This window comes from Ceratotherium simum, chromosome 23 (assembly GCF_057802395.1).
Source record: "Ceratotherium simum simum isolate JZ-2026a chromosome 23, ASM5780239v1, whole genome shotgun sequence".
Lineage (NCBI taxonomy): Eukaryota > Metazoa > Chordata > Mammalia > Perissodactyla > Rhinocerotidae > Ceratotherium > Ceratotherium simum.
The window spans coordinates 18,644,256-18,671,225 of NC_141922.1; the positions used below are offsets into that span (position 1 = coordinate 18,644,256).

General features: G+C 41.7%; 1 protein-coding gene across 2 annotated transcripts; it reads left to right on the forward strand.

The window, feature by feature from the left end:
- Positions 1–26,375, forward strand: DERL1 (derlin 1). 2 transcript variants are annotated; one of them, XM_004431104.3, is made up of 8 exons: positions 3–371; positions 10,146–10,257; positions 15,026–15,090; positions 16,157–16,183; positions 17,004–17,099; positions 18,778–18,830; positions 20,316–20,426; positions 24,113–26,375. In XM_004431104.3, exons 1-8 carry the CDS (start codon positions 219–221, stop codon positions 24,249–24,251), a joined length of 756 nt encoding a protein of 251 aa, XP_004431161.1. In that variant the 5' UTR covers positions 3–218; the 3' UTR covers positions 24,252–26,375. The 2 variants fall into 2 exon arrangements, with proteins under 2 accessions (XP_087303615.1, XP_004431161.1); XM_087447489.1 differs by lacking the exon at positions 20,316–20,426 and having other exon boundaries at positions 1–371.
- Positions 26,376–26,970: the final 595 nt, after the last annotated feature.

Genomic DNA, 26,970 nt, shown 5'->3' on the forward strand with positions numbered 1-26,970 from the left:
ACGTCGTCCGCGGTCGCCGGAAGGGGAAGTTTCGCCGCCGAACGCTCCTTCGCTCGTCCGAATTCCGTGGCGCCACGTCCGCCGGTCTCCGCCTTCCCCACCGCGGCTTGGGCGGCTTCCGCCTCGACACCTTCCACTCGCGGAGCCGGCCGCGTCGTGAAGCGGCCGGGACGGGGAGTCGGGCGGCTGTGCGCATCCTGGCCACCTAAGAGGCGAAGATGTCGGACATCGGGGACTGGTTCAGGAGCATCCCGGCCATCACGCGCTATTGGTTCGCCGCCACCGTCGCCGTGCCCTTGGTCGGCAAACTCGGTCTCATCAGCCCGGCCTACTTATTCCTCTGGCCCGAAGCCTTCCTCTATCGCTTCCAGGTACTGTACTGAGCAGCGACGGGGGCAGTGGAGACTACAGGTCCCAGGCGCCCCCGCGGCGGCAGAGCGTACACCGGCATGTTGCGGGCGCGCGGTGTCTGGTGGTATTTGTAGTGCGAGGGCTCCAGCGGTTTAGGGCGGGGTCCTGTGATTGGGGGGGCGGGGGGGGTGGAGGCCAAGGAGTCTGGATAGCTGGAGACGTGGAGGCGTGGGTTTGGCCCGGTGGGAAGGGAGTGATTTCGCCTTTCTGTTAAGATTGTGCTCCCTGCCCCTCGCACTCAGAGAAGGAGGCAGTGGGAAGGTAAGTCTGTGATAGTTGTCAATCTATTGGACTCTGGTGATTAGCAGCCTGGGTCCACCTGGTGCAAGTGCCCTCTGACCTCCCTCTGCCATCCATGTGGGTGGCATGTAGATGTCAACTTGCCCTACATCCCGCTGAGTTCTTTGTATGCTAATAGAGGGTTTTTTATCCCCTGTAGCAGTGATTAGAGGTCAGAGGTGCAAAGAGTGAGTTTATTTATCTGCATTTCCCCCAGGCCCTGACCCAGTAGCTGGCATGTAGTAGTTGAATGTATGAAGGAATAAGTAAAGAGGAAATTGCCCCAGAAATGGAAGTCCTTGTTATTTTTTTAAGCATGAAGGAAACAGTCCAAAGTAACGTTCCTGGCAAGAGAATATTAGTTTCTTGGAGGTTATCTTTATTCACTGGATTCTGTGATTTAAATCTGGAATCAGTGGCAGGTCAGACACTAAGATCTGACATTAATTTCAACACATTCCTTGGCCTGTGGATAACACTCTCCTGTCTTCCCCCTCTTCACTGGCTATATCTTAGTCTCCTTTGCTTGTTCTTCATTTCCCTGACCTTTAAATGTTGTGATGTGCCCCAGGGATCAGTTATAGGACCTCTTCTCCACACTCTCTCCAGCTGTAGTGATCTCATTTAGCTTCATGTCTTTAAATACTTTCTGTAAGCTGAAGACTCTCAAATGCAAATATACATATTTTCAGTTCCGATCTATCTCTTGATTTCTAGATTTCTACATACCCCTGACTAATAGGCATCTCAAACTTAGTGTCCCAAACTGAATACCCTTTTCCCCTTGCCCTAAATAGCAATTCCATTATTCCAGGAGCTCAAGCTAATACTAGTGGAGACATGCTTAACTTTTCTTTCTTTCACACCCCACAGTCTGTCAGCAAATTCTGTTTACTCTACTTTAGACGTATATCCAGGATATAATCTCTTTTTTTTTTAATGATAATCATTATGTTATATAATTCTATTTAATTTAATTTATTTATTTTTATTTTTTCCCCAAAGCCCCAGTAGATAGTTGTATATCATGGCTGCACATCCTTCTAGTTGCTGTATGTGGGACGCGGCCCCAGCATGGCCGGACAAGCGGTGCGTTGGTGCACGCCCGGGATCCGAACCTGGGCCACCAGCAGCGGAGCACGCGCACTTAACTGCTAAGCCACGGGGCTGGCCCTATAATCTCTTTTCATTCCCATTGCAAGCCACTATTATTCCAGCCTTGTTCCTTTCGATTTATCTCTAGACAGCTGGAGTGAGCCTTTTAAAGTGTAAATCAAGTCCTGTCAGGCCTCTGCCCAGACTCTTCCAATGTCTTCTCAACCGATGAAGAAAATCCAAGTCCTTTCAGTAGCCTGCAACGGCCCCTACCGCCTCTCTGACCTCATCTCCTGCTTCTGTCCACCTTGCGCGTTGGGCTCCACAAAGGAGTCTTTGCTATTCCTTCAGTAGCTAACTCCATCTCTCCTCAGGGCGTCTGCACATGTTGTTTCTCTGCTTGAGGAAGATAACCGTGGTTTACCTCTTTACCTGCTTCAGGTCTCTGCCCAAATGCCACCTTATTGGCAAGGCCACCAATTGCCCTACATAAAATGGTACCCCTCCTTCACTCCATCTCACTTACCCTTAATTTTTCTTGCTGCATATCACTCTTTGGTATTTGTTAGTCCACTTTCCCTTCAGAAAATAAGACTCCTTAAGAGCCAGATCTTTGTCTTGTTTACCACTGTCTTTGTTACCTAGAATGGTGCCTGGCACATAGCAGGTGCTTATATATTGGTTGAATGCATGGAAAGGGTTGAGCATTTGCTAGTGCTGGGTACTGGAGGTACAATAGGGAATAGGACAGAAAAAACCCAGCACCAATGAAGAAGATAAGAGAGAGGCATGTGATGGTGAGTGACTTAAGGGTGTAACATTGGAAAGAGTGTGCCAGAAAGGCCTCAGAGAAGATATCTGAACTGAAATCTGAATGATGAGGAGCTAGCTTTGGGAAGATCTGGCTCTGGGGACAACCTTCCAGGAAGAAGGACTAATAAGTGAAAGGCTTAGAGGCAGACACTAGAAACAGAAAGAAGACTGGATAGTACAGAGTCTATCTGTACAGTAAGGATGAGGATTGGTAGATGAGGACAGAGAGACAGCCAGGGCTGACTGCAGTAAAGCAAAGATGGAAAGGTAGGCTGGGGCTAGATCTTATAGGGCTTTGTGGTTTGAACTTTATTTTGAAGACACCAGGAAGGCTTTGAAGCCTTTTGAACAAAGGACTGACAATATCGCCTTGACTACTCTGTGGCAGGGACTTGGTATGGATGGGTGAGAAGGAGGAATCAAGTTAGAGGCAAGAGAGATGGTGTTTTGGACCAGGATGGCTGTGAAGATAGAGAAAAGTGGATAGATTTGGGAGTTGGAGTGGACAAGATTGCAACTGAATGGATATGAAGGGTGAGTGGGTGAAGGAAGCAGGCCTCAGGTGTCACTGTTTGCACAGTGGATCTTGGAGCCCTTTACTGATATTGGAAATGTTTGGGGGCGGGGAGTGTATGGATAAAGAGTTATGTTTTGGCCACGTTAAGTCTAGAGGTGTTTTTAGGTACCCAAGTAGTGAAGTTAAGTAGGTGGTTGGATATTAGAATATGATTTGGGCCTGCAACCAGCATTGCACACTGTTTTCTGCTTATTTGCTTTTTTAAATATTTGTTGACCGAGTGAATGTTGTATACTTTGTGCCTGGTGGCATGTTGAGTAATGTGTGTGCATACAGAGCAATGGTTGTAAATCATTTCGTTGAGAAGGACCTGGTCAAAACTGGCTCTTTGACCCTCCTTGCAAAATGTTGCTCACTTCTATAGTCAGATTAGTAAATTAAGAAAGGTTTTCTATTACACTACAGGTGTATAATGTTAAAAGAAGTGACCTGATTAGAAAAAGTCATCATTCATGTCACATCTTCCATGATTTTCCCATCTTCCCTGCATTGTCTCTTGGGGGCTTGTTATCCTGAGACTGGGGAGAAGCTGCTAGAGGCAGGACAGAGCACTGACCGCCCAGATGTGAAAAGGCCCATACCTATACCTTCTTTCTGTTACTCGGACTCCTAACCTTGTTGGACAAGCTTAGCTTTCAAGTCCACCTGGAGGAACTTGTATGCAAATGAAGCAGTTGAAAGAAAAACTCCATCTGCGAGGCTGATGTGTGAGGACAAACAGCATGTGGTGTGCTTTCTGCTGGAGGCTCATCTTCTCCGTAGAAGCTGGATCTTAGAAGCTTAAAAAAAATTGGGGTGATTGGTTTGGAATTGTGGATTCCTGTTGGAAGTGACAAAAGTTACTTTTCCTCCTGATCTGTAGATTTTCTCTGAGTAGCTTGTTGGTTTGGAACTCTAAAATGTGATTTTCTTAGTTTGGATAGGTGGAAACACATAGGAGTGGGTTAAGATTCACTGTATTGTTGTCCACAGTTCCTGGTCTCTCATATCTAACGCCCATCAATCAAATAGTTGACAATGATGAAATGTCTTCATCTTGGTCCCTGATTAACTAGAAGAGGGGTGGCAATTTCCTGCTGCCCTGCTGGTTTCTGAGATTATGTCTCCCAGAGCTGCCTGCATGGCGATATTTCATTTCTTTGGACAAAATATCATCTTCGCCTTACATCGTGCCTGTGCTTCTCCATATGTTATTGCATTCAGCTCCCACAGGCATCCTGAGATGTGTTACCCCAGTTTATAGACAACTGTAGTTTCAGTTTCTATTTTAGTGAGTGGAAGATAGTTCTAAGCTCTCTTGTTTAACTCCTTTGCATAATATCTACCAAAACACGTAGTTGTGATTAGCAAAACATTTTTGAAGGTGATTTCTTCCAAATCAGTCATAAGCAAATTATTTTTTCTTTTCTGTTAGAGTAGAAAGACCATGAGATTTCAAGTAGTTGAGTCATGGTCTCCAGGCCTGGCTCAGCCCCTTACTAGGTGTACGCCCTTAGACAAGTTAGTTATCCTTTCAGAGCCTCAATTTCTTGAGACCTAAAAGTGGGAAAAATTTAATACCATATTAACTCTGTTCTAATTCTATAAGATGCTCTGTCAATTTACTACAACTTTTTGGAGGGGGAGGAAAGTAGAAATTACATTAAATGAATATATTGATTGTAAGACACATCCTAATTTTAGAAACACAAAAATGAATATCTTGAAATTGAGGAAATATGTTACCTACTTTATGCCTCTCTTATATAAAACTCAGAGAAAAATGTTTGTGAAGTGCCCAGTAAATAGTCTGGTAAATAATCTATTCAAAACTAATGCCTATTTTTATTTATTAGCTAATGATATTTCCTGCCATTCCTGCCTTTTTTCTCTTTGGGCAGTAAGATTCTAATTTTAATTTGTAATTGAAATTGAAATGTAACTGCTGGATTATTATCCTGTATTGTCCCCTAAAAAGGTGTCCTGACTTGAAATGGGAAGATATGATCTCTCGATTTCTCTAATTTGTTTCCAGGAATTAAAAGAAATGGCACCCACCAAATCTATGACTGGGCCTCGTGCTTAAATTTGCCGAGCTTTCACTTACGTTTTCACGTTTAACCGGATGACAGCATCCCTAGCAGATTGATTTGAGCATTTTGGGGAAGAGGGACATAGACACATTTAACTGGGAGGGGAATGAACTTAGTCTATAGGCTGAGCATAGAAGTAGCCTCTGGGTCTGGATTTAGAACTTCTGTGGCTAGTGTTTGGGTGCGTCCAGCCTTAAATCTTTCCTTAGCAGTCCTGTCCGCCTTAGTTCTGCTGTGCTCTGTAGAGAAGGTTGCCCGCTAGATCGTAGCTTTGTTTTTAACTTTTTATCGAGTTACATTGTAAAAGGAGGAAACTGCGTGTATTATATATTTATAGCTTGTTGAAGTTTCAAAAACTGAATACCTGTACATAACCAGCACTCATCAAAAAACAAAACATTACTAACACCCCCAAAACCTTCCTGCTGTTCCATTCTGGGCACTGCTCTCTCCAAGGATAACTACTATCTTGACTTTTAATACCATCGATTGATTTTGCCATTCTTTTTACTTTCTAGAAATGAAATTATATCGTATGTATTCTTTTGTGTCTAAGCTTCTTTTTAACAGTTTGTTGGAGAGTATCCCATATTGTTGCATGTGGTTAGAGATTGCTCATCCTCAGATTGTTCCATTGTGTGAATAGACCACCATTTGTTTACCCATTCTACTGGTAATGGGCCTTTTGGGTAGTTTCCAGTTTTGGCTATAATGAATAGTGTTGCTGCGAACATTCCAGTACATGTCTTGGTGAATATGGGTATGTATTTCTGTTGAGTATATACCTAGGAGTAGAATTGATGGCTTCTTCTAGCGCTTTTAAAGTCCTCAATTGAGATTGAGTGTCTATCATATGTTTTTCTTGCCTACCTAGGGTGTCCAAAAGAAAAAAAGGCCACACTTTGCTAACATCAACATCTGGCACATGGGTGCTCATCTTCCTTCTTACTTGTTTGGTGACCAGTGTAGACTTTCTTAACTCCAGATCAACCAATCGTTATTGTTTAAGAAAAATCTTTGTTTTTGATACTTTAAAAACCCCACTCCAGACTCTGAATGACATTTGTAATTATTTGGCATTTGTAAGTAGCAGATTGTTTGGGAGATTTCAGTTCAAGGATAGCTGCAACCCACTCTCTCAACAGAAGTTGTTGGACTGGTAACTAAAGAGGAGTGTCTTATGTTCTTTTGAAGGTCTTCTATGCCGCTGAGGATGTGGGCTTCTTGCTTTTGTGAAGTGCGGGACCCTGGGCGGATTACCTCAACTCTAATGAGGGCCCAGCTTTCCTCCTGAAAAAGCTGGGGTGATTATGGTTCTGGCCTTGGGATTGCTGTGGGGCTAAAATGAGATGCTGCCCTCCATGCTCTTGTCTCTCTGCAAGTCCCGGGCTCTTTGTGCTGCATCTGGCTGCCTCTTAGGGGATCCAGGAAGGCTTTCCAGGGTTGAAAATGTGCCTCCACCACTCCCAGCCCTGAAAATAAAGCTATTTCCTTATCCTAACTATTTACCTATCAGAGGAAAGAAAGGGATTTAGCTGGGTACCTTCAATGGGGATTTCAGAAATATATTACATTGTGTCCTTCTGAAGAGGTGACCTATCTCCTGGTGTTTTCAAATTATGATTTTAAAGTAATACAAAAATAATATGAAGTCTCTTAGATCAGTGAAAGCAAGTATAACTCAAGGGTAAGCTTAATGAACACGGAAGAGAAGTGAGGTATTTTGACAGACACTGATTTCCAAAGCACAGGTGCACACAGTGGCTAAAAATAGTGTCAGTGTTAGTGAAAAATGTAGTCAGAAAAAACCGAGATTTCTTTTCCAAAATCAGGCCCTGAGTAACTTACAGGAATATGAGAGAAGTGTAAAATGTGAATTTGTAAAAATCAGACATGTCTCCCAAAAGTTTGTAATAATCATATACCCACACATATAAATCTTTTTTTAAAGCACCTTTTTATCCATGTTCTTAATTCCGACCTTTTATAAAATCTGTGAGATAAGGGAGGCGAGAGTCATAGGACAGATGTCATTGGGTAGATGAAGATGCAGACTCCAAGCTCCAGACTTTTCCAAGGTCCCACGGCTTCTTAAGAGCCAAGGCCAGGGCTTGCTTGCTTCTGATCTTTGCTCCTAATGCTTTTCATAAGCAGAGAGAATCAGGATTATATAAGTATAGTAGTACTAAAATTTCTTACTAACTGTAATTATACCTCATAATAATGATGTCACTTGTGAGAGGCATTGTAAAAACAGGGGCTTAGTATCATAAACTCTGGAGTCCAGCTGTCTGGGATAAAATTCTAGCTTTACTACTTACTTACTAGCCATGAGTTATAAAAACCCACCTCCTGAATCAGTGCATGTAAATGCACAGAATAGCATGCTATTTTTTTTTAAACCATTAACCAAAGTAGGGCAAGTATTAGTATATCATTCCTCTTTTACAGATGGAAATTGAGGCTCAGAAATGATAACTTGTAAGCTAAGACTTACATCTAGCTCTTCTCAAATCATTTCCAGTGTTCTTTCCATCAGACTATACTGTTTCTATGAATAAACTGAAATGAATATTAACCTGTTTTGTTTTACTGGTTTAATATAGGGTTTTTGGAAAGTCACTTTTTGAATATAAAGTGCAGTTTCCACCACAGGGAGTTAAGCACTGAGGGTTACATTCCTATAATACTTGGAGAATGTGACTTGTCAGCTCTGTGTCTGGCTGGGCCCCACAGCTATTGTCCTCCATTCCAGCCACACCCCAATTGTTAGCAATACCTGTTCATTTATAGTGCTCTTGCAATTCTTTGGGACTTTGAACTTGTTTTTCCAACACCAAACTTCCACTCCTCTGTGCCCTACTCTTTGCTTCTTTAAACATCCTCCCCCACTGTTTAGAACTCCTTGATGCAAGGGCCATGTCATTCATGCTTGTGCAATAAGACACACAGCTGTCAAGCCAAAAGCCAGCGTTATGCTGGCATTTCCGAAAGTCTGGGAGGGCCATCTACCTCAACCACTGTTATTTAACATTGTTCTGGAGGTACTAGCCAGTGAATTAGACAAGAGTGGAATAAGATACAAAATTTTATTTACAGATAGAGTTGTATACTCGGAAAGCCCAAGAGGCTTAGTTTTCAAATATGACGAACAATAAGATAATTCAGCTTTACTGGTTGGGTATAAAAAGAGATAGAAAGCAATACCTCTATAGAAAACTATAAAAGCTGTGAAAGACTTCTTCCTGGCTGAGAATTATATCAATATCACATTGATATAATAAAGATGTTGGTTCTAGTTCATTTAGAAAAGTAAAATATTGAGACTAGCCAAGAAAATTGTGACAAAATTGGAAGAAAAAGGGGAGGGGGATTACTTAATTATGCAACTTTACCAGATATTAAAATATGTTATAAAACTAGAAATTAAAATAGCTTGATATTGGTATAGGAATTCAATTCCAAACAGAATAGACTAAAAGTAGACCTTACTAATAAAAGGGAATAAATATATGATAAAAGTAGCTTTTCAAATCAATGGAGAAAAGATGGGTTACTCTGTAAATAGGATTGGGAAAACTGAATGACAATCTAGAAAAATAAGTTGAATCTCTTCCTCGCTCCTTTAGATGAACCACGAATGTGCTACAGTAAAACTGTGAACACTTTCTGTTGTTGGAGTGGAGAAGTATCTTGTAAGCGTGGTACATGATGGATACACTTGCCTATATTAAATTAAACTTTTACATGTCAAAATATGGCAAAAATACCATAAAAGCATAAGTCTATTGACAGACCAGAAAATATTTGCAACAATGAGAAAGGGAAATTTCCGTAATATATAAAGAAATGCAAATCTAGCAGAAAAATGAAGAAAGGAAATGCTGAAGTTTTAAAAACATGATTGGTAAATATAAAATACACTAATGATGAGGGTATGGAGAAAAGATAGGCATTAATCTGTGTTTTAGGAGGCAGTATAAATTGGTTAAACATTTTTGTAGGCAGTTGGCAATATCTACCAAAATTAAATGCAAATACCTGTTTATCTAGCAGATTGACTCACAGGTTTTATCCTTTACATACATATTTAAAGAGGATCTTCTAGATTATTCATTGCGGCGTTATAACAGTTTAAATGAATTTTGGACATCCACATAAAAGGAATACTATGAAGCCAATACAAATATTTTGTTAAGGAAATGAAACAAGGTATAGAACAGTGCAATAAAAGGTAGGATGAAAAGGAATGAATAACAGTAACATGTACTATTATTTCTTGAAAGAAATAGAAGAAACCGATCTGTTGTTGCTGGAAAAAGAACTGGGAGACTGAGGGTGAGGAGGGAGGCTTACTTCTCACTGTAGACTTGTCTGTAATTTTTTTGGGGTGGCGGAGGGAATGTTTAATATTGTAAAGTCATGTATCCACAGTGCCTAAATAGCACAGTGATTTGAATAAAAAATTTCCATTTCCATTTGAATATGACATTTTTTGATAAGTTTTGGCATCCCAGTATATTCTTTTCCTAAATAGTGATATTACTATACTGTTGGAAATTTTCCCTCTGATTCATTTTTGACAGGCTTAGCTGTATGCCTGATCCCAGTAAAGACTAACCGTATACTTCTGTAGTATTGATTTTTTCCAACTTGTTTAGAAATATTTATTGCTTATTTTATGATGCCATTTTATTCCATTGATTTGCACACTGGTATGATTGTAACTGATATGAACTTTTCTTCAGTTGTTTTCTTGAATTATGTTGGTGGTGTCCCTTTGCTAACTGTCATCATTGAGGAGAATGTTTTGCAAGGGTTATTTTTGTTTAGTTAAAAGAAAAGAAATTAACCAGGCATAGAGAAACTAACAGCTGTGTTTATTTTGCTCTGGACAGATTTGGAGGCCAGTCACTGCCACCTTTTATTTCCCTGTGGGTCCAGGAACTGGATTTCTTTATTTGGTCAATTTATATTTCTTATATCAGTATTCTACACGACTTGAAACAGGTATGTTATCCATAGTTATTTTAAGTATTGTTTCTGTCTGATTGACTAATCCATATGTTTACTTCTTGGAGGAATTTTGAGGGCAGTTAATGTATATAGAGAAATGGCATGATGACAGGAAATGCTCAGTAGGTAGTAACTATGGCAGGACTGTACTAGGCACTTAGATTATTCGATTTTTAATCCTTACAAGATCATCATGAGGTGTAAGTAGCAGTGTCCCCATTTTATAGGTGAAAAAAATACAAGACCAGAGGTTTGCCCATCTTGCCCATGTCCTAGTGGCTGAGCTGTGTGCCTCTCACTTAATTTGACGTCTCACTCATTTCTGTCACACAGCAGTCCTTGTCTTTTGATGCACAATTGGGTTGAAGTGTATATATCTCCAGGATGGGGGTTGGAAAACACTACTTTATACAATTAAAAGCCTAGACTTATTCTCTGTAAGGGAAACACTCAACTTTAAAATAGATAGCTAGGATTTAATAATATGATAGTTTATCAGATGTGACTACCTATATGATGCTATGGATAAACTTTTTTATAAAAATCTTTTCTTAAAAGTTTCTTACTGAATTGTTATTTATTTCCTACAATACCTCATATGCTGTTCTGAGTTGCTTATACTGAGAAGCAGTAAATTGATACTGCTGTGTCAAAATGTGAGTATAATTTTGTTAAGCCTAAATGATTTTGAAAAGTTGGCTGATTTCAAAGACTTGATAAACCTGCTGGCTGTTAGCTCAGGATCGAGGATTCTGAACTACCCTTTAAATCACAGTCAGTTTGAGAGTTCTGAATCAATCTTTTGAGTTTGGGGAAATAGAAGGATGGGCCTTTGGTGTCAAATATAGTTTTTCCTTAGATTGGCGTTTGCTACTAGGTGCTTTTTAAAAAGGAAGAAAGCATTATATTAAAACAAAGTGTCAGGTCATAGACCGTTACTACAGCAACCCCACGTCCATAGTTTTGTGGAGGAAGGACAGGAGATTCAAGGAAGTGTAGTGACCTGGCTGAGGCGAAACTGACAACCAGGACTCTCACCGCCATATTGGGGTGTGGTCCTTAAATCTACCACAATATATGATTTTCATTCTCCCTCCTCCCAGCTGGGCTTGATTATGATGCTGGCTTGCTTAGCATTCTACCCCTCTGATATAATTTCATTGAGGATAAGTTGTTGGAGTAATTTTTTTTTTTTTTTACGTCAGTAGTAAACTCTAGATTAAATGCGGGTGATCCATGACGAATTTTTAAAAATTTTATTATGGAAAATTTTCAAATGTGTACAAGAGTAAAGAGAAAGGTTAACGAATCTTTTTTTCTTTTTATTGAGATAAAATTCACATAACATAAAATGCACTGTTTTAACCATTTTAGAGTGTATGATTCAGTGGTCTTTAGTATATTTGCAATGTTATGCAATAATCACCACTCTCTAATTCAAGACATTTTCATCATCCCCCAAAAAACACAAAGCAGTCGCTCTCCATCCCCTCTTCTCTCTTCTCCCAGCCCCTGGCAACCGCTAATCTACTTTCTGTGTGTATGGATTTAGGACATTTTATGAGTCCTTTTGTGACTGGCTTCTTTCGCTTAGCGTAATGTCTTCAAGGTTCATCCCCATTGTAGCATATATCAGTATGAACCCTTTTTTAACCATCACTCACCTTTAACCATGATCTCATAGGCAGTCTTATTTTATCTATATCCATGTCTGTCCCCTTACTCCTGATTATTTTAAGCAAAATGTCAGACATGATATCATTTCATCTATAAATATTTTAATATTTACCTCAGAAATACGAGGACTTAAAAAATAATCATGATACTGTTATTAAACCTAAATTACAATAATTCCATGATCACTTTTTTTTTTGTGTGTGTGTGAGGAAGATTAGCCCTGAGCTAACATCTGCCAATCCTCCTCTTTTTTGGCTGAGGAAGACTGGCCCTGGGCTAACATCCATGCCCATCTTCCTCCACTTTATATGGGACGCTGCCACAGCGTGGCTTGACAAGCGGTGCGTCCGTGCGAGCCCGGGCCCGGGATCTGAACCGGTGAACCCTGGGCCACCGCAGCGGAGCGTGCACACCTAACCGCTTGCGCCACTGGGCCGGCCCCTGCATGATCACTTTTTATGTGTAAATTGTCTTCTCTTGGTTACTTAAGATCCTTGAACCCATTTACCCATCCCTACTGCCTAGTCAGGTAATATAACTAATTTGTAATACCTGAATAACGCTTAAGATAAATCTATAGGATTATTAGGCCATCGATCTCTTTCGTTTGCTCTAATTCTTAGAAGTTTCCCCCTATTCCTTACTAGCCAATCACAGAGCATTTTGAAGTTCTAGAGCTGAAAGGCATTTTTAAAAATAGTTTTATTGGGGCAGGCCTGGTGGTGCAAGCGGTTAAGTGTGTGTGCTCTGCTGCTGTGGCCGGCATTTTCTGGTTCGGATCCTGGGCGTGCACGGACGCACCACTTGTTAAGCCACGCTGTGGCGGTGTCCCATGTAAAGTAGAGGAAGATTGGCACAGATGTTAGCCCAGGGCCAGTCTTCCTCAGCAAAAAAAAGGAGGATTGGCACTGGATGTTAGCTCAGGGCTGCTCTTCCTCACACACACAAAAAATAGTTTTATTGATATGTAATTCACATACCATATAATTCCACTCATTTAAAGCGTACAATTCAATGGATATTCATAGAGTTGTGCGATCATTACTACAATCAATTTTAGAGCATTTCATCACCGCAAAAAGAAACCTCGTACCCATTAGCAGCCACTCCCTATTTCTATTCAACCCTATCTTCCCTTCCAGCAACCACTAATCTACTTTCTGCCTCTTTAGATTTGCCTACTCTGGACTTTTCTTATAAACAGACTCACACAATGTGTGGTGTGAGTGGCTTCTTTCACTTAGCATAGTGTTTTCTAGATTCTTCCGTGTAGCCTATATCAGTTCTGCATTCCTTTTTATTGCCAAATAAGATTCCATTGTATGAGATTATCACATTTTGTTTTTCCATTCTTCAGTTGATGGACATTTGACTTGTTTTTATTTTTTGGCTGTTATGAATACTGCTGCTATGAACTTTTGTGTAGAGAAGAACTTTGGAGATCTTTGCATTTTTAAATAAGATTTCACAGGCAAGACAGCTGTGGTCTGGAGAGGTGGTGACATGCCCCAAAGGTCACAAAGCTATTGGAGATAACACAGCTCCCACCGGAACCCAGTTGACTGGTTCCCTGTCATCTCTCCCAGACAGCCTTGAGATGACATTTTGACAAAACGTTTGCCACCTGCATGTTTTCCTGCCTGGCTAAATTAAGCACACAGCAGTGTTGGCTCATTTATAAGGTTTCTGATTTGAACCGGAAGACTGCAATTTGAGACCAGTTAATTTGTAAATTCCCAGTTGCAAGCTTGCCAAATAATATAGTACTGTGGTTTATGTGATTATAAGATTTCAAGTATTCAATCTGAAGAATCCTTGGAAATCACAAAGCCAAAACCACATCAAAAGAAGCACAACTATTACTAAAATTCAGAAGTTTTGTTAGAATTTCAGCTCTGATTCATCATAGTGGTCCCCTACCATTAAGCATCCTTAACACTGGGGCTAAAGTGTGCCTTTGAGGGAGAAATAAGGGAAAGAAGGAGAGACTTTTGCTGGAAACCTCTTTTCTTTTAGATAGATTTTTTTCTGCCTTTCTGACACTTGATAGGAATTTTTTTTTTTTAATTGTCTATATGTCATGTCATTGTGATGGCGTGTGGAGGCTAGGGAAGGTTACTGTTTGAGCTAGAGTGACCTTATAGTCATTTGTTTCTTTTCTCTGCCCCTCTTCTAGTTTTCCAACTGAAGGCATGAGGAATCATCCTTAGGGAGAGCTGGGCTGTTGTTGATTGTTCTGCCCAGTAATAAGACAGAGCCTGGTGTATGAGGTAGTGATGAGAGCACTAAGCTAGTAATTAGACTTCATTCTGTTTCTAACAAGCCATGTGACTTGGGTCATGTAACTTTATTTTCTTATCTGTAGAAGGGGGGTATAGGTCTTTGCATTCTACCCCACAGATGTGGTTTGAGGATTAAGAGTCAGAGGCAGTGGAAAGTTTCGGCTGTCTCCCTACTCTCTCTTCCTGCCTCTCCCCTCCATCATTTTCCCTTCCTAGAATGTAAGCTCCTGGAAGATGGAGACTCAGTCTTCTCAGTAAGCCCAGTGCTGGACTGAGTGGTAGAATGTGTGTGTGTGTGTAATAATAATAATAACAATAGTACGTACCTCCAACCATAGTAATGGGGAGGAGACACAATGGTAGGCAAAACAGACGTGGTTCCTCCCCTGACAGCTTATGGTCTAGTGGAGGGAGAGGGGATTAACCAAGTAATCACAAATGTATCATCAGGTCGTGACAAGAGCCGTGAAGGAAAGGCTGACAGGCTGGGAGGGTCTTGAGGGGATGGGGTCTTGGTATGTGGAATTGGCTGTGCTCCCTTTGGGTCTGTTTTAGCCCATGGTAGAGCATGGTACTTACTGGAATTCAGTCAGGAAAGCATAGATTAGCCTTGATACTCAGGTGACTAAGTTCAGGGCTTTATGGCAGACATGGTTTTAGATATTTAAAAATATTTACTTTTTTGTGATTTTAAAATATTCTCGTTTTTGCTTTCTCTGTAATTTTTTGAAGTATTTCTCTACATGGACGTTACTTTTTTCTGAAATTCCACACCATGACATTTGGCTTATTTTTGTTTCCAGGAGCTTTTGATGGGAGGCCAGCAGACTATTTATTCATGCTTCTCTTTAACTGGATTTGCATCGTGGTATCCTTCAGTCTGTTATTTGGGGCCCGAAATAAACCAGTTTTTTTCAGGTTTGGGGAAATAGACAGTATTCTGTACAACATTTCAAATTACAGTATTTGCATCTTTGTTGACTATAGTGAATAATTAAGAATAAAAAGAATAATTAAAGTTCTTTTTAAAAGCTAGTAAATCACAGAGCCCTTGAGTGATGCATTCTCTCACCATTGCCTTCATGGGATTTTTCCACATTTGGTCGAGTTTTATTACTGTTCCCTCTTCTTGTTCCCAGCTCTCCGTGTTCTCATGTGTGACAGTTTGTTGGCTGCAGCACAGAGAGATTCCGTGCCACGAGACAGCTTTTGAAATCTGTGGTCCTTATCAGAAAATTAATTTACAACCAGCATCCTTTCCCGACTTCATTGCTGTCCTTGTCTTGGGGCCCTCAATGGTCATTCCGTCCCTCCGGAAGTCCTGGCTCTGGGAAAGGACACAGCACGTCTCAGCTGTGTCTCAGCCACAGTTGACAGCAGCCGTCCAGCTGCGGACTGTTACAGATGGTGAGGGTGGCACAAGGGGCTTGATGGCTCAAGTCCTGTGCAGAGTTGGTGAGCTCGAAATTGCTTGCGGCTTAGCTGCCATTGAAGCTTGGCCAAGAGCCAGCAGATGTGGCACTTTGAATGCCCTTTCCTCCCTTTAAGGGAAGAAAAAGAGTAGTTTTGGACTTCAACCGTGCTCTGGAGCCCTGAGCGTGAGCAGAATCGTTATTTGTTTCCGAGGGCACAGGCTTCTCCATCTTCTAATCAAAGGAGAGCTGCTAAAATGCGGTGGCGAGGCAAAGAAGGAGGACACGAGGGGACCAAGCTGAGTCATGTGCCAAAGCAGTTAATTTCCACCATTTCCTGGTCATCGTGTGGTCTCACAGAATATTCATAATGAAGATGATGAGATACTTTTTGTGTTCTGGGATGTCTTAAGCAACTTGAACTATAGAAAAGTGTGTTCCTTCAGAACACTGGAATGAAGTTAGCTTTTACTAGGTGCAGAATGCTTTGTTTGTATCTGATCTTTAACTTTACAAACCAAGATTACTGGCTTAGTAATGGATATGCAAGTAAGTGTCCCTTGAAACTGTTTATTTGCTGCTTTATGTGTTTCAGATTTGCTATTAATGGGCTTTGACTGAAGTTTAAGTTGCGTTAACTATGTGGTTCGTTATGTAGTATTTTGAAATTATAGCTGTTTTATTTTGAAGATCTTACATGAATTATCTAAACCATTATTTTTCTTGCACATTCCTGGCTTCATTATTATGTTTGAACACTGAGAATAATGGTTATCCAATATTTTCTATGCATGTATGTGGATGTATACTTTTTGAAACTTGAGATTATACAGTAAGTAAAGCTTTATTGTCTACTTTTTTCAAGTTACAGAGCTTGACTCTGATGTTTCTGAATCCATCTAAAATAATGTAATTGTGTTGTATTTAATTATAGGATTTTGTAGCATGCCTTGGATGGATGATCAATTAAACAAAAGGCTCAATGTATAATTCTGATGAGTTGAGTTTCTTTTTCTTTTTTTCGGTGAGGAAGATTAGCCCTGAGCTAACATCCGTTGCCAATCCTCCTCTTTTTGCTGAGGAAGATTGGCCCTGGGCTAATGACATCCATGTGCATCTTCCTTTACTTTATACGTGGGACGCCTGCCACAGCATGGCTTGATAAGTGGTGCGTAGGTCCGCACCCAGGATCCAAACCTGCGGAGTGCGTGAACTTAACCACTATGCCACCGGGCTGGCCCCCTCTTTTTCTTTTTGAATAGCCATGTGAGAATTTGTTTGGAGGGGAGAGGTGGAAAGAATAGCAGGTTCACGCTCAGCCTCTGAAGTGCCTCTGGAGCCTTGTTGTGACATGTTGATTCTTTTGCAGTTGCTGATGATTCCTCTGATCATGTCAGTACTTTATGTCTGGGCCCAGCTGAACAGAGACATGATTGTATCATTTTGGTTTGGAACCCGATTTAAGGTACTTTAACCTAGTTAGAAAAATTTCCCTTTTATTTGTCTTTGCAGAAATCTCTCTTCAGCCCAGAGATGTGCTTTCTGACTTGTCCAGCAGAGGTCACTGCAGAGCAGTATCCTATAGGCAAGCCCCTCCTGCTCTCCTCAGTCCCCCTGTATTTCTGTAGCCAACCCCGAGTCCTTTGCTGGCTGTCACTTCTCACTCTCTCTGTACCTCAGGCCCCTCAGGCTTGTGTCCCTGAGTGATCTCATGTGTGTGTATGTGGTAGAGAGAGGGAAGGAGAGATCCTCATGTGGAACCCTCCGTTTTAAAATCTGTTATCATTCCCTGTTATGTATTTTACACTGTAGCTAAAACAGATTGTTGTTTGCCTGCAAACACTTCCCTTTATGCCTTCTCTCACAGTTTTCCACATGTACCATCTTTTTGATTTTCTTCCTCATGTAAATCCTACCTGTTCTTTTTTTTTTTTTTTTTTTGGTGAGGAAGATTCGCCTGGAGCTAACATTCTTTGCTAGTCTTCCTCTTTTTTTTTTTTTTTTTTTTTTGCTTGAGGAAGATTAGCCCTGAGCTAACATCTGTGCCAATCCTCCTCTATTTTGTATGTGGGTCACCACCACAGCATGGCTGACGAGTGATGTAGGTCTGCGCCTGGGATCCAAACCTCTGAACCCTGGCCGTTGAAGCAGAGCGTGCTGAACTTAACCACGACACCACGCCAGCCCCTACCTGTTCTTAATATGCGTTGGGACTGAACATATTTCCTGAGTCTCCTGCCTAGAGTTAGTCTTGCCTTTGGGCTTCTCCAATGCTTCCGTTCCCCTTATAGTGCTTAAACACATTCTGCCTTTAAGTTATTTATGTAGAACCCTTTCTATAGTGGTTTCTGAAGTTTCTTGCAACTCCCTCAGCTCTTGGTATGATGTCTTGAATCTGGTAAGGGGCTCAAGTGATGAATTCGTCTGGAGAGCTGTCTTATTTGGGAGAGTATTGTTCAAGATATCAGTGTGTAATGAGATAAAAATTCAAAGTAATTTTGTGGAATATATAAAAGGAGAACCTAAACAGGTGGGATATTTTTAGTTTATTGGTAACAGTTTGCTGGTTGGAGTCTCAAAGTGATTCTGTCATGGACCGTGTTTTGATTAGTATCCATAGGACCCTCATCTACTTTCTGAAGCTATTTGTTAGTATTAATTCAGCAGGGCATGTATTGTGTCTGAAAACTAGGGGCCAAGTACTCTGTCTCTCTAGTTACTAATATATGAATAAGTATAATTTTAAAGATTTTATTTATTCAGTTTTTTCCCCCCAAAGCCCCAGTAGATAGCTGTATGTCATAGGTCCACATCCTTCTAGTTGCTGTACGTGGGACTCGGCCTCACGTTGGACGGAGAAGTGGTGCCTCGGGGCGCTCCCGGGATCCGAACCCGGGCCGCCAGCATCAGAGCGCGCACACCTAACCGCCAAGCCACGGAGCCGGCCCTGAATAAGTATAATTTTAGATAGGAAGTTTTAAGTACAGTAGGAATGATGCTGGATTGATCTGAGAAATTTTTGCAGTGACTTTCCAAAGGATTTGTATAAAGCCCCTGTCAGTATCTCCTTACCCATTCCAGCCCTGTAGCAGCTGTGTCTTCTCTAGGTGTGGTTATTCACGTTTGTGTATGTTCTCTCCTAGGCCTGTTATTTACCTTGGGTTATCCTTGGATTCAACTATATCATCGGAGGCTCGTAAGTGATGTTAGATTTATTTAATTGGAAACTAATCCTTGGAAGACTTCCATTTCTTTATCTTGCTTCTCTAATCTTTACAAAACTTTAGAAGAATCTCAGTATTGATGCATTGGAACTTGACGCTTATGAAATAATTTCATTTTGGTGCAATTGATTAAATTACAGGGCTTTCAGCACATTTAGCACTGAATGATTGTTTTTTGTTAGTTTGTTGTTACAGTATGCTTCTGTGTATGTGTTTTTGAATAAATATTTATTTCTGGATTCAGAAATAAATCCAGATTGAGCATACATAGGACCTAATTTTTGTCTGAGCTGACTCCTCTAAGAACTGTGCATAAAATTACTATGTTTTTTATTCTTAAGGCATTTCTAGAATGTCTTAGAAACTGCTTACCAGTCACAGAAATGCACATTCTTAGATGGGAAGTAGTTTTATAAGTGGTTTGATGGTACAGAAGTTTTGCCAAATAGGGTCAAATTTCTAATCTGGAATTAGAACTGAGACTTAGGAAAACCTTTAATGCATCCAGTCAGAATTTTAGAAGGAGGGTATCACGATGCAGCTATTCTAAGAACTCCCATTTCTTAAAGTACAAAATATCTTTAATGTTTTAGTATATTTTCATAATACTAGTTCTTAATATGTCTGACGTATTTGCTCTGTGTGGTCCTAACTCCTACTGATATTGATAAGGAGAAATGAATGGCTGGAGCGAACAGACTCTGTTTAGAGCACAGCAAGTTCTGAGTTTGGTAGAGCTGCCCTGCCACCTAGAGGGGCAGAGTCTGGGAGTGGTGACAGATGTTGATCTGTCCCTGACAGGAATCATGTTGCAGGCAAAGACAAAGAATGATGTGTACCAGTAAGAGTGGATCTATAGAACCTTAAAGGGGCTTGTTTGTAAGCCATGGCAGAACTGAAGAAGGTCAATGTTGACTTTAGGATTACAAGGTGGAGGTCAGCTTTCTGAAGTGATCTCCATGACGTTTTACACTCAAGGACACAAGAGGCGAGGGAGAAGTGCTGTGGCTCCGGGAACAGGGGACAGGCCTTTCTCGTCCCTCCTTTCCTCACTGCCATGCCTCTCTCTTGCTAGCCTTCATACTTGCCCATGCTTTGCAAATACGGTGTTCATGACTGAAAGCATTCAAAAACTTGCTGTGCAACTTCCTCAACTCTTGAGGCAGGTAGTAGCCAAAAATAGTATTTTGAGGATGGGCTGGGGCTTGAAAGAGATGTGAGAGGGGCAGCTGGCCTTAGAGAGCACAGACCCCATGGGTCCAGCAGGACTGATTTCCCTTTTCCCTCAGGACGCATTTGCCTCTCAGACTACAAAAGGGCTCATTGCAGGGCTGTCACAGACCCCCAGGGCCCAGAAATGGGCTACCGTGGAGGGTCTGTTCCCTGTGCTGTTAGTTAAAACTTGCTGCACCCCACTTTACTGCTCGAATGTCTTTAATTTGGCTCTCTGTTTGCAGAGTCATCAATGAGCTAATTGGAAACCTTGTTGGACATCTTTATTTCTTCCTCATGTTCAGATACCCAATGGACTTGGGAGGAAGAAATTTTCTCTCCACACCTCAGTTTTTGTAAGTGTTTTTTCCCCTCTCATTTCATGGTCATTTTACTGCCCGTGTTCGTAAGCATCTTGATAAAAACTCCATGAGGGGTGAGATTTGCCTCTATGTAAATATTTGTAAAAAATATATGTGAATGTTGCCCTGGTCACACAGTCACAGGAAGCCAGGGGTCGAAGCCACAGCTTCGTCTTCTTCGTGGAGCCCTTGTAACCGGGGGCCACCGAGGACTAGATTCAGGCATCACCCAGGAGCATTTCAGCTGTGGTGCAGCGGGGTAGGTGTGTGCAGCTCCCGTGTCTGCAGCAGTGGGCCAGCGTTACAGGGTTAGCAGGTTTACCCAAGATTTTGGCCGAGAAGGGCAAGGGGGGTAAGTTAGCTCATTGGTTAACAATTTAAAACATTTTTATATTAAATATTATAGACCAGAATTTTTTTCTTTTTGGTGAGGGATGTGGGGCGTGAGCTAATATCTGTTGCCAATCCTCCTCTTTTTGCTGAGGAAGATTGGCTCTGAGCCAACATCTGTGCCCATCCTCCCCCATTTTGTATATGGGACGCTGCCACAGCATGACTTGATGAGTGGTGCATAGGTCTGTGCCCGGGATCCAAACCCACGAACCCAACCACTATGCTGCTGGGCTGGCCCCTAGACCAGAGTTTTTATAGGACTTCTCAGAGTTAAAATGGGAGACCTGAGGTGTGTGGTCCCAGCCGCCTGGGGGTATGTGCTTGTTCTTTTTCTACTTTGGGGGTTGACTCAGGTGAGGAGGCCAAGGGCACAGCTTTGGTTTTGAGGCAGACTTGGGTTGGAATCCTGTTCCCCTCATTTACCAGTTTTGACTTTGGGAAAGTTACTTAATAAAACCTCCGAGCTTCAATTTGCGAGTCTGTGAGTTGGGGAGAGCCCTATCCCCCAGGACTGCAGGAGGTAAGGTATGCTATGGTACTCAGTAAATACAAGCGCTTAGCCTTGTTCCCAGCGTTGGGGCTGGAGTGGGAGTTTACGAGCCAGAAGAGGTGCTGACACACTTACGCGTGTAAGTCGTGTGACCATTCTGTCGGTGAGGGAAAAGGCTGTTGAAGAAGGGACCAGTGAAATCATCATCTGGGTGTCGCAGCCTACCTGACAATCACGCCTAACCTCGAGTTGGGGAGATGCAATCATAGCTTGCATTGAAAAGCTTAAAAAAAATCACCCCTTTCACATCTTGCTCGTTTTAATGTTTTGCAGTTTGTCATTCTTCCAAGGGGTCCGTGAGGGTAGTCAGACTTGAGCAGGCCCCCCCTTTATAGGTTAGGGCTAGGTTTCTGAAAGACTTTTATTGTGAAATATAACATACAAACAGAGAAGTACAATATTGTATGGGTTTTGGTTTTTTTTTCTTTCTTTAAGAGCATAGAAAGAAACTTGTTTCTCTTCTGAGCCTCAAGTTGCCTTCAGGCTAAAAAACAAATGACCAATCTGTTTTCTAATTATCAAAGGACACAGTGACAGCAGGCTTGGATTTTTGATCTAGTTTTATCAAGTCGGATGGCAGATGCATCAATTAAAAAAAAAAACTTGGTGCTTTGGGGGGCAGCCAACAGTTATTTTACTTTAAATGGCTATCTTCTGACTTAATGGCTTGGAGATGCTTCTCAATTGTGGGCAACAAAGTATATGAGATTCTAGTGGCAAAATCAGCAGCGCCCTGGAGCCTGCCTTCCACTCGTGCTTTCTCTGCTGGTGGGAGCCCTTCTGTTAAATTTTGCATAAAGATCAGATGATAAAATGTAGCTCCTTGCAAAAGCAGTAACTGCTTTTGAAATTACCATAAATTTTTGTTGATTATGTGTAATTGAGTGTCTTTTTATACTAATTACTTGCATTTAATTTCACTATCCATTTAAGCAGTGGAGATGGCTTCCACATTGTCTTACAGTGAGAAGCAAAGCAAGACAGCCCAAGCGTTGCCTTTTTAAAGTGTTCTATTTTATTGTGTACTTCGGAGGAATGTTATGGTGCCAGAACGTCACGGCAGTGCTTGGAAATACGTTTTGGTTTAAAGATAAAGCTGTATTTGTTTAAAAGGAAGGAGAGGATTCTAAGATGTATCACTGTTCTACATTCCGTTAAGAAAAGTAGACAGATTCTCTTCTCTTCTGTGTGCAGTTATTTTTCTGTTTCAAAGGCGTTCGTTGTCTTTTTTGGGAGGGCGCATGAAAGTATCAGGGATGATGTAAACAAATGAGGACTTGTGTCACAAAGGGCTGTCACCTGAATTGCACGCTGTGTGTCCCATCTGAAGCCGGAGGCCTGTGGTGCAGGGGACAAGCTCTGGAGCCAGGCCATCTGGGTTTGAATCCTGACTGTCACTTTAGAAGAGCTTTACTCAATCTTTTTTTTTTTTTTTTTTTTGGTGAGGAAGATCAGCCCTGAGCTCACATCTGATGCCAATCCTTCTCTTTTTTTGCTGAGGAAGACTGGCCCTGAGCTAACATCCGTGCCCATCTTCCTCTACTGTATATGGGACGCCACCACAGCATGGCCTGACAAGTGGTGGGTCGGTGCGTGCCCGGGATCCGAACCGGTGAACCCTGGGCCGCTGAAGCAGAGCGCACGCACTTAACCACTTGTGCCACCGGGCGGCCCCGTAGAAGAGCTTCACTCAGTCTTGCCTCAGTTTTCTCCTTTATAAAATGGGGGTAGTAGTAGTGCCCATCTCCTAGGGTTGTTGTGAAGAGCAGATGAATTATAAACATGCAGTGCAAGGGAAATGCTCTGTGATAAGCTTGCGCTCTTCAGGCTTTTTGCTGTGGGCAAGTCACCCCTCGTGGTTTGTTCTCGGTGCCATGAGCGGTTTAAACAGGAGTGTCAGATCATGGTCTCTGCCTTCAAGCACAATTTTAGACATTAGGATCTGATAAGTAGAATAAGTTTAAACACATTCTCAGTTCACTAATAGTCAAGGAAGGGAAATAGTTGGAAAAACTATTGAGGACATAGACCTGGGTTTAAGTTTTCTTAGCTGTTCTCTGACTCTTAATTTATTAATTTGTAAGATGGGAAATCAGCTCACCTTTCTGGACCGCAGCTTTCCCACCATCTATGAGGTGGAAAGAATGCAGTTGGAGGGCCGATTATGAATACACTTTAAAACATTCCCCAGACTCCAAGACATAAATCCTCCTTCTCCTGTCTCCCTTGTGGATGGTGTAGAACCCACTTGCATCGTGGAGACACCATGCGGGGCCCAGACACACAGGCTGCGGATCTGTCCTTTGAAAGTGAATTTATTTTGTATGCTTTGATCTAGTTTGATCCATATTTAGATATACCAAAATGCTGTATAGGTGGTTCTTTCTGGTTGTGGGGCTTGTGGGTATAATATTTTTGTTTCCATACTGTTTTGCATGAATCTCGTTTATTATCAGAAAAAGATTTGTTTGAGGGTGAAGTTAGCTGAAAGCTTAGTAAATTTAAAAAATATGAAGAGAGAATGCCTTCTGTGGTCAGGCCATTGAGCTAAATGCTGAAAAGGCAAAGTTAAATAAGATACTGTCCCCAGCGTTTCATTGGCCACAGACTAATATAATTGAATGTGACAGATGCCATGGGAACCCCAGGAAAGGGAAATGGGCTAAATGGTCGGAGAACTGTGTGGAAGTGACTTTGTGGTCTTCTCTCCCCTTGTTTCTTCCTCTCTCTGCTCCAGGTACCGCTGGCTGCCCAGCAGGAGAGGAGGGGTGTCAGGATTTGGCGTGCCCCCTGCTAGCATGAGGCGAGCTGCTGATCAGAATGGCGGAGGCGGGAGACACAACTGGGGACAGGGCTTTCGACTTGGGGACCAGTGAAGGAGTGGCCTCTGGCCTGCCCACCAGCCGCTCTGCTCAGATGAAGTTTCCTCCCAGTGCTGGGTGTGCTTAACAACCAAGTTCTAGCTAATGCTGTTGGACCCGACCCACACTGAATGTAGTCTTTCAGTACAAGACACAATTTTTTAGCTCCTGAAGACAAATATAAGTGATCCTCAAGTTTCATGATTCTCATTCAAGTCCTTACTGCTCTGAAGAACAAATGTCAACTGTGCAAATCTCAGAACCAACTATATTTTTTGGTGTCTTCTCTTCCTTTTCCGTCAGAATAATGGGTTTCGGCAGGTCGTGGTCTGCTGGCACCAAGCTGGGCATGTGGGGTTGGGTCACCAAACCCTTGTCAAAGGGACTCTTACCTCTTTCTTGCACACATGCCTCCCTCCTCCTTTTCCCTACCACCAAACTTGCAATTAGAAGAGGTAGCCCATAAAATCGTTCTCCTTTGAAGGCTCTCTTATTTATTGACTTTGGCCAAGGCTCAGTCACAAAGAACTTGTTCACACCATTTTTTCCCCCTTTGGTGGCAGAACTGTAACAATGGGGGAGAAGATTGGAGCAGCAGGTAAAGAATTTTCTTGGCGTTTGGAATTGCTGTGACCTGATATCAGTTGCAACCATTTGCCACCTCTTCAGATGTTTTTATAAAAAAAAAAAAAAACCACTGAGTCAGCAAGGGCCACAGATTGGTATTCATGGGGCATGAGGGTTGTTACTAGGCATTTTTTCCTAGGTTAAGTGATCAAAACTATAGTGGAGTTGCATCTTACACAGGAGCTAGGTTTAAACCGTGGTGGGCATAATCCCTTTGCATCTCATGTGTGGGGCATTCTGCCTTTTTGTGTACCCAGTGTAGTTGGATTGTGTTGTGCTAGAAAGTTCCAAATCACATTTGCCACAGGGTGATGCTCTCTTTTGAGAGGCACCTGGGCATTGTTCCATTTCATTCTCATTCTGGATACACATTTACTGAGTAGAGTGGAGGGGAAAACCTATTTAAATTGTGTTTTTTTTTGCCCCCTTCCCCCCCCATGGCCACATGCTTCAACATGTTGATTGTGAGGAAAGTGCAGCTCCTCTGTACGTAGATCATATTTTAAGAGCTAATGTAAGCACATCTAAGTGAATCACATGATTTTGGCTTGAGCATCATTTGTGTTTGAGGGTCTTTTATTATTTGAAGTCATGAGTGTACAAGTCATGAACGTCCATCAGACCAGCTTAAATACCCACAACTCCTTTTCATAGGTGGGCTTTTTCCATCAGAGCTAGGCTTTTCACCAGATCAAGTTTTTTGAAGGCTATGATGTTTTACACAGTTTCATATTTTAAATTTTTCTTCTGAAAGCAGACTGCGAGGAGCAGTGTTGAGTGGCTGCCATACTTTGAGTCAACTAAAAAATCTTTGAACATTTTGATGGATTTCTTTTCAGGAAGCATTGTGCACTAACAGTATGACTATTCTTTGCCCCACTGTTAAACAGTGATGTGTGTTATACTAGGAAGTGGGGATTTGAAAACAGCTCTTTATTTTTAATAAAGTTTGTGTGTACCTCTCCATATTTAATTTATATGATAAAATAGGTGGGGAGAATCTGAATCTTAACTGTCATATGTTCTGCTGTTGACCTATGGCCACAATAAAATTTACTTGTAAAATTTTAGAAGCCATCATTCCTGTTATGTTGCATGTGCAGTCCTCATACAGGAGTGGAAACTCATTGTATGTGTAAGCAGATTCTCACAGTAAGTGAGCTGGAGTCTCTTATACACCCTGTTAGCAACTCAGCTGCCTGAGAGCAGTGGTTTTTCTAAAGGTTACAAGTATTCTTTAGAATTCTTCAGTTCAAGGCAAAGTGTTTCATTAAATTCTTCCTCTTAAACATGTTTAAGAAGTTGATAATTTTATTCATCTCATCTGGATTACCTATCTTTTTGGAATAATTTTAGCTAAGCAAGCTATTTGAGATTTGATTTGGCAAGGCAAGGCATGACAGTGGATTCTCTTTATGAATGAAAAAAATCCTTATTTTGTATGGAGACATTCCCTTTTTGTAACTAATCCTTTTTATTGGTAAAAATTGTGAATTAAAATGTACAACTTTACGGTTGTCTGTCTTAAATTTCCATATCCCTCCTCTGCCGCCTCTTTTAGATACCACGTAATTTAACCAGTCTTGGGCGTTTAGGAGTGTCCGGTATTTGTTGCTATTATAGCGACACAGCAAACGTTGTTGGGGAGTGGATTCATTCCTGGAGGCAGAATTTCTAGGTTTTAATTTTAATGAAGCAGGGTGCTTCAGAACAATGGGTTAGGAGTCGTACCTGATTGTAGTATGCTTTATGGCGTTTCTGTAGCTTCCACCCATGGGTCTGAGTCCTGGAAGCCTACAGAATTAGTTTAGTTCCTTTGCCGTATAAGAACCCACCGAGACTGGAAGGCAGATGCCATGACATTCCTGAGCCATTTTTTCTTGAGGGTGAACCACCCAAGTTTGTATCCCAGACCTTAGGCAGCTCCTCTTCCTTTATCACAAGGTGGAGCCGTGAGATAGAGCAGGGCTGTGCACCTTCTGGTACTGGAGAAATACTGGAAAAGTAGAAAGGAACACGGTCCTGCTTATTTCAGAGGACGGCACAGTGCCAATATCATTGTGTTCTGAGCTACTTGCTGAGTAACACTGACTGAATAGACAAGGTT

Bases quoted from the DNA above. Each gene is read 5' to 3' on its own strand.
- DERL1 (XM_004431104.3), top strand. From the start codon at position 219: ATGTCGGACATCGGGGACTGGTTCAGGAGCATCCCGGCCATCACGCGC. The intron at 15,091-16,156 runs GTATCCTTCAGT...TTACAAACCAAG, and splicing joins TTAACTGGATTTGCATCGTG to ATTACTGGCTTAGTAATGGA. The intron at 16,184-17,003 runs GTAAGTGTCCCT...ATTCTTTTGCAG, and splicing joins GCTTAGTAATGGATATGCAA to TTGCTGATGATTCCTCTGAT.